Raw genomic sequence first — 16685 nt, forward strand, 5'->3', positions numbered from 1 at the left:
TTCTATAAGAACAGAGTATAACAGATAAAACAATAGCAAAAGGCACAAGAGTGTGTATGTTAATATTACATCATATGTCACCAAGAAGAAAGGGGAGGGCCAGCAAGAACTTGAAAGGCCAGCAAAGTTGGGACATGGCCTTGGGGCTTGAAAGGTGGGGAGGATTTGGACACATGGAACTGGGAAGGAAGGGCCGACTGGGTGGGAACCAGGATTCAGGGGCATTTCTGCCTCTCCTCCATCATCTTCCACTTCCTTTCCCCTTTGCTCTCTGCCTGAGATGCACTCTGACCTCACAAGCTGTTCTAGCTTTTGCACCTTTGGTTTCACCTATAGTTTAGCCAAGAGAATTCTGCACTTGTTTGAAAGGAAATGTACGATTTTGGCTCTCAAGTTTGCCCAGGCTCTCCCACCTATAGGTTTGTTTGGGTCTTGTTAACAGTAATAGAACAAATCTCCAACCTCCATCACCAAGGATTTGTTAGCCAGCTCCCAGAGCCCCACCAGGAGGTACTTCACCATCAACATCTCCTATCACCAAAGTCTCTTGAGGACACACCCTTTAGCCTGGCCTCTGCTTCTGCTTCTTCTTTGCAGAGTTGATCCTGATGTTTACAAGAGCACAAATTCTAGAAGCATCGAAACAGTTCCACTGGGCTGAAGAAATGAGATCATTCACAGAGGTGGAGGAAAATGTCCCTCTCTTCATACGGACTGTGAAATTGTGCTCGCCCCTCCAAATCCCAGATTTCCCCCCAGGAACCTTTGCAAAGAAAAAGGAAACACAAATCTCGCCTTCCTCTTCCGGCCATAAACTTGAGACTTGTGTACATGAATGGATGCAAGTGGCTTCCCCCACCAAGCCCAGGAAAATCTGAATCCCAGGTGGGATCACACAGGAACTGATTATTACTATAGGAATCTAAAAGAAACATAAAAGGAAAATGGAAGAAACAATGCCAAAGACCTAGCAGTGGACAGATTCCTGACTCTAAGCCAAGCAATCATGGCCTACAAGCCCACCCAGCCTGGCTTGTACTCCCTCGGCCTCATTCTTGTCTGTTGAGCACCAGCCCTTTGCCTCCCCAGCCCCAATGCCTTGCTCTGTAAGACTGCCTGCACTGGCACAGAGTGGGGACTCTCTATCACTAGAGATGGATGAAAAAGAGGGAGGGACAAGTAAATGGGGGCAACCGCATTCCTCTGTCTGGTAGCTTCTCACCTCAGCTTAGTGGCTTCCAGTGCTCTGCCTGGCATCTGGACCTTAGCATGGGGATGGGGCTTCCTCAGTGATCACAGATGGCTCCTCAGATTTCTGCATGATCTTGCAGACCCCAGATGGTCTCCCTCCACCTCCTCTTCCCCACTTTCCTCCTCTCCTGGAGGAGCTCCTATAATTCTGTTGCCCCTCTGGCTCCATTTCTGTGTATGTCTTGGGTTTGCCAAGCAAAAGCACAGTCATCATTAGTGGTCAAGGTGAGAAGAGGTACTAGAGGCTCTTCTGCTGAGCTCAACTTCTTTACCCATTTGGCTGAAGTCTGGGCTTCATTGGATCTGTTAATGTTTTCAAGTGTCCTGTTTTATGTTAATATGAACACTGTAGTATATCACAAATGCTTTTTTTAAAATCTAAATTTACTTTTTTAGAATAATTTTAGATTTCAAAATATTGAGAAGATAGGACTGAGATTTCCCATTTACTCTGAACCCAGTTTCCTCTCTGATTAACATCTTACATGAGTTTGTTATAATTAATGAATAAATACTGTCACATCATCAAATAAATAAAGTAGACATTTATTTAGATTTCCTTAATTTTTACGCAGTAGCCCTTTTCTGTTGCAGGATTCCATCTAGGGTACCACGTTACATTTAGTTGTCACCTCCTGAGGATTCTCCAGACTTCCTCTGACTTCCCTTGTTTTTTGTGATGTTGGAAGTTTTGAGGAGCACTGGTGATGTATTTTGTGGAATGCCCTTCTGCTGGAAGCTGTCTGGTATTTTTCTCCTGGTTAGACTGAGGTTGCGAGGTCTTGGGAGGAAACTGAAGAGGTCAAGTGCCATCTTCACCTCATTATACCAACACGATTTATGACCATTGATGTTGATCTTGGTCACCTGGCTGGAGTAGTGACTGTCAGTTTTCTCCACTGTAAAGTTCTTATTTTTCCCTTTCAGGATCTACTCTTCAGAAGGAAGTCATTGTGTGTAGCCCTCTTAAGGTGTGGGTAGTTACACCATCTATGGGTGGAGTATTTACATAAATTATATGGAATTCTTCTGCATGGGAGATTTGTCTCTTCTTTGACATTTATTTACTTAATCACTTATTTATATCAATATGGATATTTATTTTATACTTTGGATTATAATCCAATACCACATCATTTATTTTGCCACTCAAATTGGCATTGGGTCTCTTTGGGCACTGGGGCTGCTTTCATTTGGCTTTGTGACCCTTTGACATACTATTGTGGAGTCAATGTTTGTGTCCTTCCCCATGCAAATGTTGGAGCCCTAATCCCAGATGTGATGGCATTAAGAAATTAGGAGAATCCCATGGAGGCTCCATGCTCAGTGTGGAGCCCAATGCAGGACTCGATCCCACGACTGTGAGATTGTGACCCAAGCCAAAACCAAGAGTCGGCCACTCAACCGACTGAGCCACCCAGATACCACCCCCCCCAACATATGACATTCTTAAGTGTACAAGTGACATGTCTTAACTCACAGGGTAATGAAATCTGACATGTGGGAAAGCACTTTATAATGGACATTCATAGTATTTGCTAACTGTTCAAGTTTAAATTGTCAGATTTTTCCCTTTTATGAACTGGGTTGGTTGTGAAAGTTCAGGTATCCTAAGACAACTATTCAGCATCTTAACCGAATTAGCCGAATTAGTGCTTTCCAAAGGTAAAATTAGAGGTGTCAATTTTGCCCTCAAGGATAGGGAGCCTATCACATGGGAAGGAACAAATCAGTCAGCCAGAGTGACTGAGGTTCCTGTAGACTGACCATAGTGTGATGTGCCATTTGAAGTGGATATTGACGAACCCATCTGCTCAGCACTCCTTTTCCCTTGGGGGGTGCCTCTGCCACTTCCTCATACATCGTGACCTGTTCCTGGCCATTTGATTATTCCAGGGATAAGCACTTGACCCAGCTGGGCCAATCCCAGAGTCCTTACCTAAGACTTTTGTAACAGGAACTTAAAAAGAGAGTTGGCTTTACTTTAGTGACCTAAACTGTGGATGTTGAGGCTGTCTGTGACAAGGGGAAGCTGACGTGCAAGCAGAAAGAACAATGAAACCAACAGGCACACACATACACACAGACATGAAGACATTTGAGCATTTGGGTTTTCGATTCTGACATGGGACGGGTACTTCATGAAGCATGCCCTCCAATCTTTGACCAAGTCCTTCTTTATGCTAAGGGTAGTCAGGGATGGTTTTTACCAATGCAGAATGATTGACAATCACTGTCATATTATTGCTAATATATCACAATAAATATCTACTGAGACACAACCCTGTGATGTTATTTCAATACTCAAAACATAGATATGACCCAGATCTCCTATCAAAGATGGTTAATTTTATATATTATATTTCAGAAGCTTTCCAAATATAAATTTATGTACTTAAATATTTAAGTACATATATATACATATATACATATATATGTATAATATGTACTTATATATTTAAGTACTTAAATATTATCATAAGTACTTAAGACACATTTTTGATAAATGCTTAAGTTTACAAAGTAAACTTTTATGGATCTGGCTTTCTAAACAGCAAGAGATTTGAAATTGTTCAAATTTTCCTCACTCTACTTTGGGGAGACAAATGAATTAAGATGTGGTCACTAAGAAAAAAACATTCTAAAAAACACCTTTTGGGATACACTATAAGGTCAACATTAGCACTCTTGATATGTGTATTTCAGTGACTGAATCATCAAAGCTGTATAAAGCACAGCTTGACCTTGTTTTGAAGTGTATTTTAGTCTACTCTAATTCTACACTATAACTTGTTTATAATTCATCATGGTAATAATAGCTACAACTTTTGAGTTCCTACCATGTACCAGGCAGGCACTGTTCAAGGGGCCAAACACATATGAACTTTTTAACCCCCCACAGCAATCTTACTGGGTAGATACTGTTGTTATGCCCATTTACAGATGATGGGGATGTTACATAATTTACCCAAAGTCACACGACCTTTAAGAGGGTAAACTGTGGAGAGAACAGCCTGACACTACAGTGCATACCTGTTAGGTAACTAAGATAATCATAGTAGCTCTCAGGTAAATAGTATAATCGACTAACAAGGCATCCTACTTCTCAAGCCCTTTAGAGATTTTAATGTACTATTTTGTTTACCAATTCTTTGGATTTGTAGACTATATCGTGGGTATCAGCAAGGCAGAGCTCTGCGCAGGGAATCTTTTATTATGAGAGCTTAGGTCCCTGTGTCTTGGAAGAAAGCCACACGGCGGATCTCTTCAACCCAGAGACAGCCTCCACCAGGCTTTCCTCATTCCCTGACGGTGAGAGCAAATCTTTCCAAGGCTTCCCATCTCTCTTAGGGTAAACATCAGAACCTTTCCTGGGCCACAGGCCTTATCAATCTCATCGGCCTCCACTGGGACACTGTGCTCCAGCCGCTCTACTCTGGCCTTACATCTCTCCCCATCACAAAACCTTTCTCGATAAGACATTCCCTTGGACTGGTCCATCCACTTCATCTGCACCCCGGAGCCAAATGCCATTCGTCTTTTAGGCCTTCCCTGCCCCACAGACCACGTGTGGCTCCCTTCTTTTGATCTCACAGAGTCTTGTACTTCCTTGTCATATGTATGAAAAAAGTAACAGAAAAATGGTGTAAGTACTGAATGTCTGTCTCCTTGGCTCTAAGTGTGAACTTGATGTGGGCAAGGGCTACGATTTTGTTTGTTGCTGAATCCCCACCACTTAGCCTGCAGCTTAGCACCAAGTTGGCACCAAATAAGTATTTGTATACTAAGTGGTAGAATTTCCAGCCACCACCTGAGGAGGAAATGAATACTGGCGTCTCCTTGGCATTGACCAGACCTGCTGACTGTAGAAGGCCTGCCCAGAGAATGCTAGAGCAGCTTGGCAGAGTGGTTAGCGAGCCAGAAGGTAAGTGAGTATACTTATAAAAAAAACTTTTCCCTATATAACTTGTGATTAGCAAATGGTGAGGGTGAAAATTATGATTTTGTGAACAATAAAACAATCCAGTTTTAATAGTGCTAACATCTCAAAGAAAATGCAAATCAGAACACCGAGGGCCGAAGTAAAAGAAACAGTGGTTTTGATGACTGTGTCTTGCTATCAAGTATGGTGCTATGGTTATCGCTGTTTGCTTTTAGTTACAGCCCTTTTTATGTTTTATCTTTATGGTTTTTTTCCCCCAAGGGTTTTTATCATGCCTTTAACTGATTCCTCGAAACAGTCTTGTGCGGAGAGCTGGTGCCATGGCCTGGGCGATGAAGAAATGTTTCCTCTTTCAAAGACTCTCTTTTTTGGACGATAAGAATTGCTAAAGAGGAAGCAATCAAACCTATCGCGCTGGCTCTGCCCTCCGCCCAGCGCGCGGCTTCCTGGTTTTAAAACGCTTTCAGATCCTCCCGTGATGTGTCTTGGTTACACTAAACCGGACCGCCGCGCGTTTTTTGAGATCCCGTCTCTCATCCCGTTCACCTGGCAGACGGCACACGGGAATCGATCGCGGAAATCCGATCGTTTCCGGGTGGAAACGAACCTCGGTTTGCCGCGCTCACCAGCCGATGTGACATCAGTACTAACCCTACGCTGGGAAAATGCCACTTTATGGCGTTGTCCGGCAAGCTTGCAGCTGCCGTCAGTGCTGCGAAGTCCTGCCCTGTCCTCCAGGCTCCGTCGGGCGCCCGAGAGGGGCGTCGCGGGGGCCCCTCTGGGGACCGTCCCCGCGAGGGGAGCCCAGGGGTCCTCCCAGAGGACTCGGAGAAACCCAGCCGGACGTCGGTGATTCAAAAACACCTCAGGAAGTTGTACTTCCCAAAGACAGGTGCTGCCTTCGCGAGGCTACAGCTCCCCAGCGCCTCCAACTCTCACAGATCCGCTCTCGCCTCGGAGTTCCCACAGCCCCGGGCCGCCGCCCCGCGCGACCNCCCGCGCTCCTCCCGGGCGCCCCTCGCCGCCGGCCCGGGACTGGACGGGGCGGGGGACGAGGAGTGCCCCCTCCGGGACGGGCAGTGGTGACTAGCTAGGCTCGTATTGGCCCCTGGGGATAAAGGGTGTTCCCAGAATAGCAGGAGGAGGACCGTGTCTTACCGTAGCGCCACCTCGGGTATTGCCCGCCCCTCCGAAACTGCTCGGCGAGGGGTAGGCGAGACTTGGGTTCCCAAGTTCGGAGCGTGATAAAGTGGGCAGGGAGGGCGGCTGGTTTTTATTAAATACACGCCTTTACACAAATGATCCTGTGCTTGCTTAGGGAGCTGTGGTTTGAATATCCTGCACTTCACTGCTGAGCATAGGTTTAGATGAACGCGCAGCAGCCACGAGTTGAATAGAAAACAGAAGGGCAAGAAAGAAATGAAGCGCTTCGGTAGCATGTCGGAGCGAACACTGAAGAAAATCGCTAGCAGAAGTGTCTGGATGAAGGGAATGGAAATGTGTATGGCCGGGNGCTTGTCTGTTTTCACGTTTGAGAAGGTTTAATTGTTTTCGTTTTCCTTTTGAGGTTTGTGCTCTCACCTGGCACCTTAAAATGTGTCAGCTTCAGAAAGCTTTTAAGGTTAGTGCGTTACACAGAAATTGGCAGTTTCCTCTCCCCGAGCCCACACTCAGGGAATCCTATGTGAAGAGATTGTCCTAAATTAAGATAGGATGTGCGACTGGCAAATACATTTTGGAAAGGAAATACTACAGGGGGTTGCTTTCCTAAGAAATTGTGCATCTAAAAGTTCTTGATATTGAAAAGTTAAAATCTGGTCGCTGTTATCACTTGATTAGTATTTGGCATGAGCTGTTCTCAAAGTCCATTCTCTGTTTCTGGAAACACTTACCATAAACATGGCTAAATAATTACAGGATGCTAGTGAGGGGAAGAGTTTTTCAGTTTTTTGATTTCCTGCTTCTGGTGGGTCCACTTAGCTTATTTGGTCGTTTGTAAATACCTGCCTAAAAAACAGGTGAAAACAAGATTTCACTTTTTTTTTCAGACTATCCTTTAAATTCTCAAGAGCACTTCATGACTGTCAGCAATTGTCTGATCTTGGAGAGGTGGGTTCATCTGTAGGGATTTGAACAGCACATGGTGAGTCCCTGGTAGACAACTAAGGCCTCATGGGGCTGAATTAGGTCTAGTCTAAGATTGCCTCACCTGATCACAGTAATGGAAATGTTGGAGCCGCAATTCCAAATGTATTTATTGTATATTCTTGGGAGGGAGTTTTTCCCTGGGTTTTTGTAGGTATCTTGGTCTCTTAGCTTTTTGGCTTTCCAGCCCTGTTGGTTAAAAAAAATTGTTTTATTATGATTTCCTAATAGAGGTATATTTATAAACAATGTGTGTACTCTATTTTTTTTTTTTTTTGGTATGTTGTAAATCCTAACAAGTAGATTTAAATGGTGACGTTAAAAACAAAGACAAGTGAACATACATTTGCTCCATACTCCAATGGACCACTTATGTACCCCCAAAGGCATGTACCCTCCTTCGTGGACCCCTGTTTTGGGTTGTGAAGCAAACAGTGGCAGCTAAATAGAAGTCCTGCTTCTTTGGGCAGGTAGTGACTTTGCTTACCTTCACATCACATCACATTGTCAGACCCTGGCAACACATGCCTAAGAACTTGAGGTTATTAATTGGAACATATAATGGGGATAAGTAGAAATTCAGGGTTCTCAACTGAAATAAAGCAAAGACCAGATAAGAAATGATGTTCACTGTATAGACCGGATACTCAAAATAGCAAGTGGAACTGTATTTTTGTTTTCCTGTACACCTTTAAGAAAGACAAAGAACTTAAGGAAGTAAGACCATAATATTTTAACACTCCTGATTTAATTGTGCTTGTTTTAAGAGATTCCAATACTAGAGAATCAATCTCATTTTTATATATGACATTTATAAAAATAAATGTTTTCTCTTAGCCTCCGAGGCAGTATTTGACAAATGTTTCCCTTTTTAAAAATTATTTTCATTTATTTTTTATTATTAAAATTTTTTTTAATGTTTATATATTTTTGAGAGAGAGACACACACACACAGAATGCAAAGCAGGCTTCAGGCTGTGAGCTGTCAGCACAGAGCCTGATGTGGGGCTCAAACTCACGAACCGTGAAATCATGACCTGAGCTGAAGTCAGACGCTTAACCTACTAAGACACGCAGGCGCCCTTCATTTTATTTATTTTAGATAGAGTGCAAGGTGAGAGAGAGAAGAAGGAGAAAAAGGAGAAGAGAACGAGAAAGAATCTTAGCCTCTATACTGAGCATAGAGCCCGATGTGGGGCTCGATCCCATGACCCTGGGATCAAGACTTGAGCTGAAATCAAGAGTGGGACGCTCAATCGACTGAGCCACCCAGGAGCCTCTCGACAACTATTTCTTGGGCACCACTACTGTATGGCTAGCCCTGCACTACTAGATGCTCAGCATGTGGACATGAAGACTAAGCCTCTAGCTTAGTCTACAGGGAGACCTGGCATTGACAGAGAAACTAGGGGGACACATTGGACAGCAGAAAAAGAAAGAAAAGAAAAAGAAAAGAGAATGCATGGCCCTTTAGGGGATTGGTAGTGGTTCGGCGCTGTTGCGGTGTGAAGTATACGGGAGCGAGGGCTGGAGAGTGAACACCTTCGGTCTGATCCTGTACACTGGAGCACGATTGAGTGTCAGATTGCTCTGGAGCTAGTGGTTGGAGGGAACACTGCTAAACCAGAGGAGACCAGTGCCCCTGAGAGATGACGTCAGCCTGAGGTCATTCTGTGGCACTGGGATGGAGAGGGAGGGTGGCTTGTGAGTTCTTTGGGGAGGTGGGTGGGTAGAGTTCTCAGATACCAGTGACTGTAAAGATTTGGTGCAAGGGAGAAACATCTATGGATATTTTGGAGTGTAGACATTCACTGAGGAAATCTGAGTTAAAGCTTTATTTTGGGGCATGGGGAGGGATATCTGGTTGTTGACATGTGAAAAAGATGGGACGATTAGGAAAATTCTTGACAAGTTTATTTTCCCAAATGAAACTTGAGAGAAATTTGTTTTACTCATTCTGACTATTCCAGTGTTTCAGTGTGTTGGGGATTTGAATGAACACTAATTAAATTTAAAAAAAAAAAGTTACCTCCTCATTGTTAATCTGCAACAGTGGCTCTCACACTTCATTGTTAACAGAATCACTTCAGGGGTCCCTGTAAAACAGGATTGCCCAGCCCTATTCTTGGAGCTCCCGATTCTTCTATCCGGGCAGCCCGAGAATTTGCATTTCTAACAAGTTCCCAAACGCTGCTGCTGCTGGTCCACATGTGATAACTACTGCCGGGTCAGCTCTCTGTCAGCCTCTCTGCGCCTCCCTGCTCCCGTGATTCGCATGCAAGGAAACCAGGCGCCGCCCTGCTTCCTGTAGAATGAACTTTGGAATTGTATTTGTCCACGTAGGAGCCAGACTTTCATTTAGAATTGAATATCCAGATCTGAAATGAACTCATATTCTTTTTGCCCGTTGTAGGTGCTCAGTGTTTGTGGAAGGAACAAGAGAGCACTAGTGACAGTGTAAACTGTAAAGTGTGTAACTTTTGGAGGCAGCTGTTTTTGCCTGTGTAAAAACAGGATTGATAATCTGGAGTTAGCTTTTTTGGACCACTTGGCTCTGACCCCCTTTACTTGATTTATTTTCCTTAATGGATATTTTTTTCACTTAAAACTTAAACTTTCTTGGCTTTGGTTGGTTGAGGAAGTTTAAAACAACAACATTTTTCAAGTTCTTTTTATTATTTCTAAGTTTCCCTTGCTTCCATTTTTACCAATTTGATAATTACTCTTTGTTTTTCGGGCCAAAGGGCACATTTTCAAAGTCCCTCTACTATGGTCAGCCTAGTACCTCAGCAAGATGAGTCAGACATCTGACTCTGTAAAAAGAGCTCTTCTCGGGGTGCCTGGGTGGCTCAGTTGGTTAAGCTTCTGGCTTCGGCTCAGGCCATGATCTCACAGTTCACAGGTTCGAGCCCCGCATCAGAGTCTATGCTGACAGCTAGCTCAGAGCCTAGAGCTTGTCTTTGGATTCTGTATCTCCCTCTCCCTCGGATTCTGTATCTCCCTCTCTCTCTGATGCTCCCTTGCTCACACTGTCTCTATTTCTCTCTCAAAAATAAAGACATTTAAAAAATTAAAAAAAAAAAAAGCTCTTCCCTATTCTTGTATCTGTGGGTGCCAAAAGGGACACGAATGTCCCTGAATTTGGAGCCTCCATTAAAAGTTTTTAGTGACTTGGGCATAAAAAGCAACGCATAAGGCGGGAAGAAAAGACTTTTTAGTGACTGAAGTTCATGGTATATTTTCAAAGTCAGAAGGCATCTTACCATTCTACATCCCTCATTTGCAGATGGGGAAATGGAGGCCCAAGAAGGGAAGGGATGGGTTCAGAGCAAAACAGGGGGAGCCAGAGCCAAGTCAATATTGACCTGGTTCCTGGTCTGTACTTCTTTGGATCATTTTATCTTTGTGTTGTCTATAGATTAGTTTTAAAGATTAAAAACATAATTGGCATATGAAAAATAAAGTTAAATAAGATGACATCATGATAGTTGAAATGATCCCAGGAGAAGTGTTAAACACATTTTTAAAAATTGACTAAAATATTTTCACTTTACACCAAATAAATACGCAATAATGTAGCCGGCCACTAACACTTTTAGTGGCAAGGTGGATCAAATTAATACTAAACTGCCACTGTTTAACTGGAAGAAAAAATAGGCAACGTAGTACATTATCAAAGGAGATTGTGAAATGCTCATTACTGGATAGACTTGGAGTTGATACCATCCATGGTTTGGAAGGAAGCTTTCTGTTCTGCGTTAGTTTTGGAGTGAGAACAGATGGCTCACTAGCTCAGAGCTGCCTGCCTGGCTTTCGAAACCATGGAAAGTAAGGAGATACGGCCTTTTTAAAAGGAAAGATTTTTAAAAAGCAGACCAGTAAACAATGTTTTATACAGAAATGGCCAGCTAAAGCTTTGGGTGAAGATTCTGGTGTTTATGAACTGAGCTTAAGATCTATGAGATGTACTCACTCGAGGCATTTCAGAATTCTGGCTCTGGGTTTTTTTCCACTGATGTAGTTTTAGCAGTTTTGTGAAAAGAAAACAGGATAGTTTTATGGTTCATAACATTGCTTTCTGAATTTCCAAGAGTGCTTTGATTTCATCATCTTAGTTTGTCTTGACGTGGCCTTAGGATATGATAGGTATGCTTTTGACACATCTTGAGGCAACTGTAGAGACCTAGTTGGACTCTTAATCATCCATATGCAACCAGAATCTCAAACCGTGGCTTCATTTCTGCGGGCAGCACTGAAGTTGTGCTTCGGACTTGGCGTCTCCCATGGGCCCCGCTGCGGGGTGCAGTGGGTGCAGGCACTGCTGCTCAGTCTCTCTGTTTAGCCTCTGCCCCATGCTTGTTGTGCCTTGGATGCATCTTTAGGGCCTTGATGTCTTTCCTTGTGGCTCAGGTTGCCTGTGTTTAGATGTGTTTATTATATCAAGAAGAAGAAAAGCAGCACTGGTAGAAGAAGCATGGTGTGGGGGGGGACGGTCAGCAACCTGGAGCTCCTAAGTCTCCTTAGAGCTCCTAAATCTAGGAACCAAGAAATAAGCCTAGGAAATCTATAACTAACTACTTACTGTTGCGGTCTTTAAAAATAAATAAATTAATTAAAACAAGCCTCCTCTCCCCCCTTTTCAGAATATCCCATAAAGATGTACTCTGGGAGGAGAGTCCAGTCCTCGTGACTCCGTCTCTGTGTGTTGGCGTTAGGAGCGTGCGGCCACCCTGACGAGTAGTGGGGATTGAGCGCTGTGCTGCTCGTACGCTGTTTGACGCGGGCCGACAACCGAAACTCCCCGAAACTCCCCCCTCTTTCTTTGCAAGTATCTCTCCTATCATAATTGAACTCAGGTTTTCCATGTTTAACCCAAACAGCTCATTTCTCTCTGGCAGATTGCCAAGTGCTATTAGTTCCTTTGTGCTACCTAATTAGCGGTGTTCTTTTGTTTTTCCTTCCATTTTTGATAACGGTCACAGATGGGCAGTACCCTCAGGGGTTCAGGTGGGCTGGATTTGGCCTTGTGGTGCTTCTGTACTAACTCACCTTTCTACATGAAACGATTTAGGCTTCTGAACCACTGGAGCAGTTGGCAGTTGCTGTAGACTTTTCTCAGCATAATCAATTAATGTTGGCCTGCTGTTAGGTACTTGCAAGTTTAATCTCATTTGATCTTGTCATTTCAAACATTTTAATGCAATTTATTTTTTAACTAGGTACATGTGAAGATTTCTTGGCAGCTTAGTTGGAAACCATTGATCACCTTGCCCTCATTTCTACCTGTTCCGTGTCAGCAAGAGAGTGTGCCCAAATGAGCAAGGTATCACAGCAGAACAGTACTCCCGCAATAAGTGTTATTCACACCCAGGCTCATGCCAGCGGCTTGCAGCAGGTTCCTCAGCTGGTGCCTGCTGGCCCCGGGGGAGGAGGCAAAGCCGTGCCTCCCAGCAAGCAAAGCAAAAAGAGTTCGCCCATGGATCGAAACAGTGACGAGTATCGTCAGCGCAGAGAGAGGAACAACATGGCTGTGAAAAAGAGCCGGTTGAAAAGCAAGCAGAAGGCACAGGATACACTGCAGAGAGTGAATCAGCTCAAAGAAGAGAATGAACGGTTGGAGGCAAAAATTAAATTGCTGACTAAGGAATTAAGCGTACTGAAAGACTTGTTTCTTGAGCACGCACACAACCTTGCAGATAACGTGCAACCAGGTAGCACTGAAAATACAACAACTCCTGATAACGCAGGACAGTAGACCTCACCCCTTCCGAGTTGCCAGCTGGTGGCTGCAACGTTAAAGGTGTGACTGCCTACGCCACTCGTGTCAATGGCCGCACGTTGTCTTGTTCCATCATTCAAAGATCCGTTGAAGGGTGTTTTCTAGGATCAGCACTGATGAGTTGATTAGCTAAAAATGTTAGCCGTGTAATTTGAATATCTAGGTTTAAATGATATGGATTTTTGTGGGGATGAAACAGATTTTTAAGGTATATGGTTAAAAAAAAAGTCCTGGACCTTGATGTTCTTAATAAATCCTCACTTCCCAAGAAATGTTTCTTTTCTAGGTTGATAAAAGGAACGGGGAACTGGCAGGGCCTGCAGGAGGTTCTTGGTTTTACTGGAGATGGTTAATTGGACTAAGAACGTTGAATGCCATTTGGTTGATTTGTGATTTTTTTTCTAAATTATGTACTAAAAATCCTTAGGGCTATGGAAATCAATCACTTTGTGATTTGGAGTGATTTTATGTATAGCATAAACCTTGTTTTAGCATAATTAGTACTGTTTTCCCCAACAAGTACAAGTTTTTGAGTAGCAGTGCCAGGTCAAGTAAGCCCTGTTGTGTTTTAAAGGCCGGATACAGCCAGTTGGCTTAAAAATACAAATAATTAGGAGGCAAATAGGTTTTTTAAAAATAAGAGTAAAGCATATTAGAATTATGCTTTTGGGATACCTTTGGGTTATTGGATTGGCGTTATTTTGTTTTCTAACAACAACAAACCAAAAGACAACTCTGGTTTAGAGGAACTTGTATACCAAATTTTTGTTTCTGTAGATGCTAGTCAGGTAAGCATTTTTAAATTCCCATTTTGATAGGTTAGTAGACAGAATGTCTTGTTTACCAGTTGGGACTTAGGTGGTTTCTTCTGTGTCCATGTATCTGCAGTGGGGCCATGATTTTTAAAGGTGAAAATGTCTTGGTAAGGATCGTTTGGCATTTGATCCTAACCAAGTGATGATTAGAAAAATATGTCATCAACTCTAGGCCATCTCCCAAAATAGTAGTCTAAGAAAACTTGAAAGTGTAAGGTTTAACCTTTAATTTATTTCACGTAAATACATCCTTTTATATTGTTCTTGTGACATTTCTTTTTCTAGTTAGTGGGCTGTATTCTAGACTTTTTGTACCACTGCTTCTGTTTGTTCGTTCCTTCGTATGCTTTTGTGTCCCATAAATTATTTTAGAAAGAAAATACTGATAAAACTCAGGATACTGACATTTTTGTTGAGACTAAAAATGGCAATTACTAAAGTTGAGAATCTTGAGTCTGGTTTGTATCAGTGTTAGTAGTTTTGATTGTCCGTGTTGATTTCTTTTTTTTCTTCTTTTTTTTTTTTTAGCACAATTCTAGCTCAGATTTGATTGTGTGTCAGTGTGTGTGTGTCAGTGTCAGTCTAGGCTGGTGACAAGAGTCTGAGTCACCTCTGGTTAAACATTTGTGTTGCCAGGTAGCTCATTTGAACCTTTTGGCCACGTCGAACCTTTTGGCCATTCCGTTCCGCACTAGGACCAGGAGGTAACTAGGGTTGCACCTCAGGTTGGACCGTGCTCTTTTGGGCAAGTGAAAATAGCACAGTGGCCCGCGACTCAGCAAAGCCAGCACTGAGTCCATGAGCCTCTTCCACATGTGACTAGGACCCAGTGCTGTGCCAGGAGAGCCACCGTCCCCAGAGGCTTCACTCCCTGGCCAGCCAGGTGACAGGATTGGGGTTTCTGTTAGGTCCAACCCCAGTGTACTTGGCTGGAGTATCCGTGTACTTCCAGGTTGATGGATTTTATTGCCTAACTAGGAGATAGCCCTAGAATCCTACTGAATTTTTAATTTCTGACTGATGTTATATAATTAACCTTATTAGAAGTACAGTTAAGGCCACTTGAATCTTTGAGCACCTAGAAAGATGTTACATTAAATCTCTTGTTTACTAAAACATGTGTTTCAGAAGTTGATGTCCCTCTGGAATTTATGGTTACCAGTTATAGGAATTGACCTACTATCTTGGAAAAAGAAGCTTTCGGGAAATCACTGGGGCGTGCGCTTGATAAATCAGAACATAAGATTTAAACTTTTGGAAAAGTTGATTCAAGCTTTCCTGTTACCTATGCAAACAAGAACTTTAGCACAAACAGTCCTTTATGCGTAGAACAAAAATGTTAACCATTGTCTTGACTGTCTTATTGGAGTGTTTGGGAATGAAAGTTTTGAGTTTGATAGATTTCTCAGTATAAAAGTGAGGGAAACCAAGTGTGGGGAATGGCTAAGTTTAGAGCTTTGAGAATTGTAAAATGACTTGTGTAACTTTTGTTCTGTAGGTTACATACGAACCGTTAGGATTTGGTCTGCCTTTGCGGGCAGGTCCAGCGGTTTAGGAATTAGGCTCTCATATGACGTTCTAGCTGCATCCAAGTCTCCCGAGATGGGCGCTCTCCGGCCGGCGTCGGCTGCAGTGCAGAGATCGGAGCCCTTCTGCTGTCTGGCCCCTTTCAGTTACTGGGATGTGAGCTTAGATACTTAGGATTCTTACTAAGAAGTAGTAAGACGTTAACAGCATATGATCAGATTTTTGAACTTCGAGTCACGAGTGTGAAATTCTGAAATTTATGTTTAAAAAAAGGTAGTATGTGCAATTTAATATTTGGTATTAAAAGAAATCAGCTTTTGATGTTTCTTAATCCTCATTAGAGGGCTTGAAACTTTGTACCTGAACCACCCAGTTAGCACTCAGAGTGCTTTTTGATGCCTTAGAAATAGGAAGCAATTTTTTGTTGGACAAAAGCTAGGGAGGAGAAAGTCCATTCTATAGCTGTTAGATCTGCCTCTCAGGAAAAAGCCCTTAACTTGTTCTTTTGTTCTGGCTTTCCTCAGTTTGTGAGATTACTCTATTTTTTTAAATATAATTTTATTTCTTCCAGTGAATTTGAAATAAAAACAAACTTTGGAATAATGACTGCATTTCATTGTGGGTTTCTTTATGCTCCATACCAGGGAAGTAGTCCAGGTATCAGATGGCTCCGAACAGCAGGCAGATGTGCTGTGGTCTCTCCTGCTTCTGGCCCAGGGCAGGGGCGAAGGTCAGTGTGGGGGACGAGCGGGGGTGCTTTGGGCCAAACCTAGATGTCCCTGAATGGCCAGGAACATCCTTTTCTATGAATACAGAGCGCCTCTCTGGGTAGTGCTGGAATGGGGGAGGCGGGGGCTGGCCTTCCTGTGCAGACGCCTGGTGTCCGCGTGAGCTTCCCACGCACTCAGGGTAGCAGATTCGTCCTTCAGCCTTTGAGGTGGATGGGAGTGTCAAAGGCAGGCCTTTCCCCTGACAGTACAATTTACAGCATGTCCATCATCTTCACTTACACGATGCCAGAGTGCCTGTAAAAATGAATAAATATTGAATCCATGCTGACTTGAGTGTTTCACGGGAAGATGTCATTTAGATGCTCGTGTGAGCCTTCAGCTGTTTTCAGGTCTTGGGAAATAGGTTTCCATTCACTGCATCTTAATGAAGATTGGAGTGCGGTCATTATTTCTATGGGTAAGGTGGGCTGTCTTGAGGAATTTTATATAGAGGT

General features: G+C 43.2%; 1 protein-coding gene across 4 annotated transcripts; it reads left to right on the forward strand.

The window, feature by feature from the left end:
- Nucleotides 1-6229: 6229 nt before the first annotated feature.
- CEBPG (CCAAT enhancer binding protein gamma) lies at nucleotides 6230-16063 on the forward strand. Of its 4 annotated transcripts, none has more exons than XM_077754650.1 (4): nucleotides 6230-6403; nucleotides 6762-6815; nucleotides 7243-7337; nucleotides 11983-16063. In XM_077754650.1, exon 4 carries the CDS (start codon nucleotides 12654-12656, stop codon nucleotides 13092-13094), a length of 441 nt encoding a protein of 146 aa, XP_077610776.1. In that variant the 5' UTR covers nucleotides 6230-6403; nucleotides 6762-6815; nucleotides 7243-7337; nucleotides 11983-12653; the 3' UTR covers nucleotides 13095-16063. The 4 variants fall into 4 exon arrangements, with proteins under 4 accessions (XP_077610776.1, XP_077610777.1, XP_077610778.1 ...); XM_077754651.1 differs by having other exon boundaries at nucleotides 12559-16063; XM_077754652.1 differs by having other exon boundaries at nucleotides 7243-7303.
- Nucleotides 16064-16685: the final 622 nt, after the last annotated feature.

The sequence above is a fragment of the Crocuta crocuta genome, unplaced genomic scaffold (genome assembly GCF_008692635.1).
Source record: "Crocuta crocuta isolate KB4526 unplaced genomic scaffold, BGI_CrCroc_1.0 scaffold121, whole genome shotgun sequence".
NCBI lineage: Eukaryota > Metazoa > Chordata > Mammalia > Carnivora > Hyaenidae > Crocuta > Crocuta crocuta.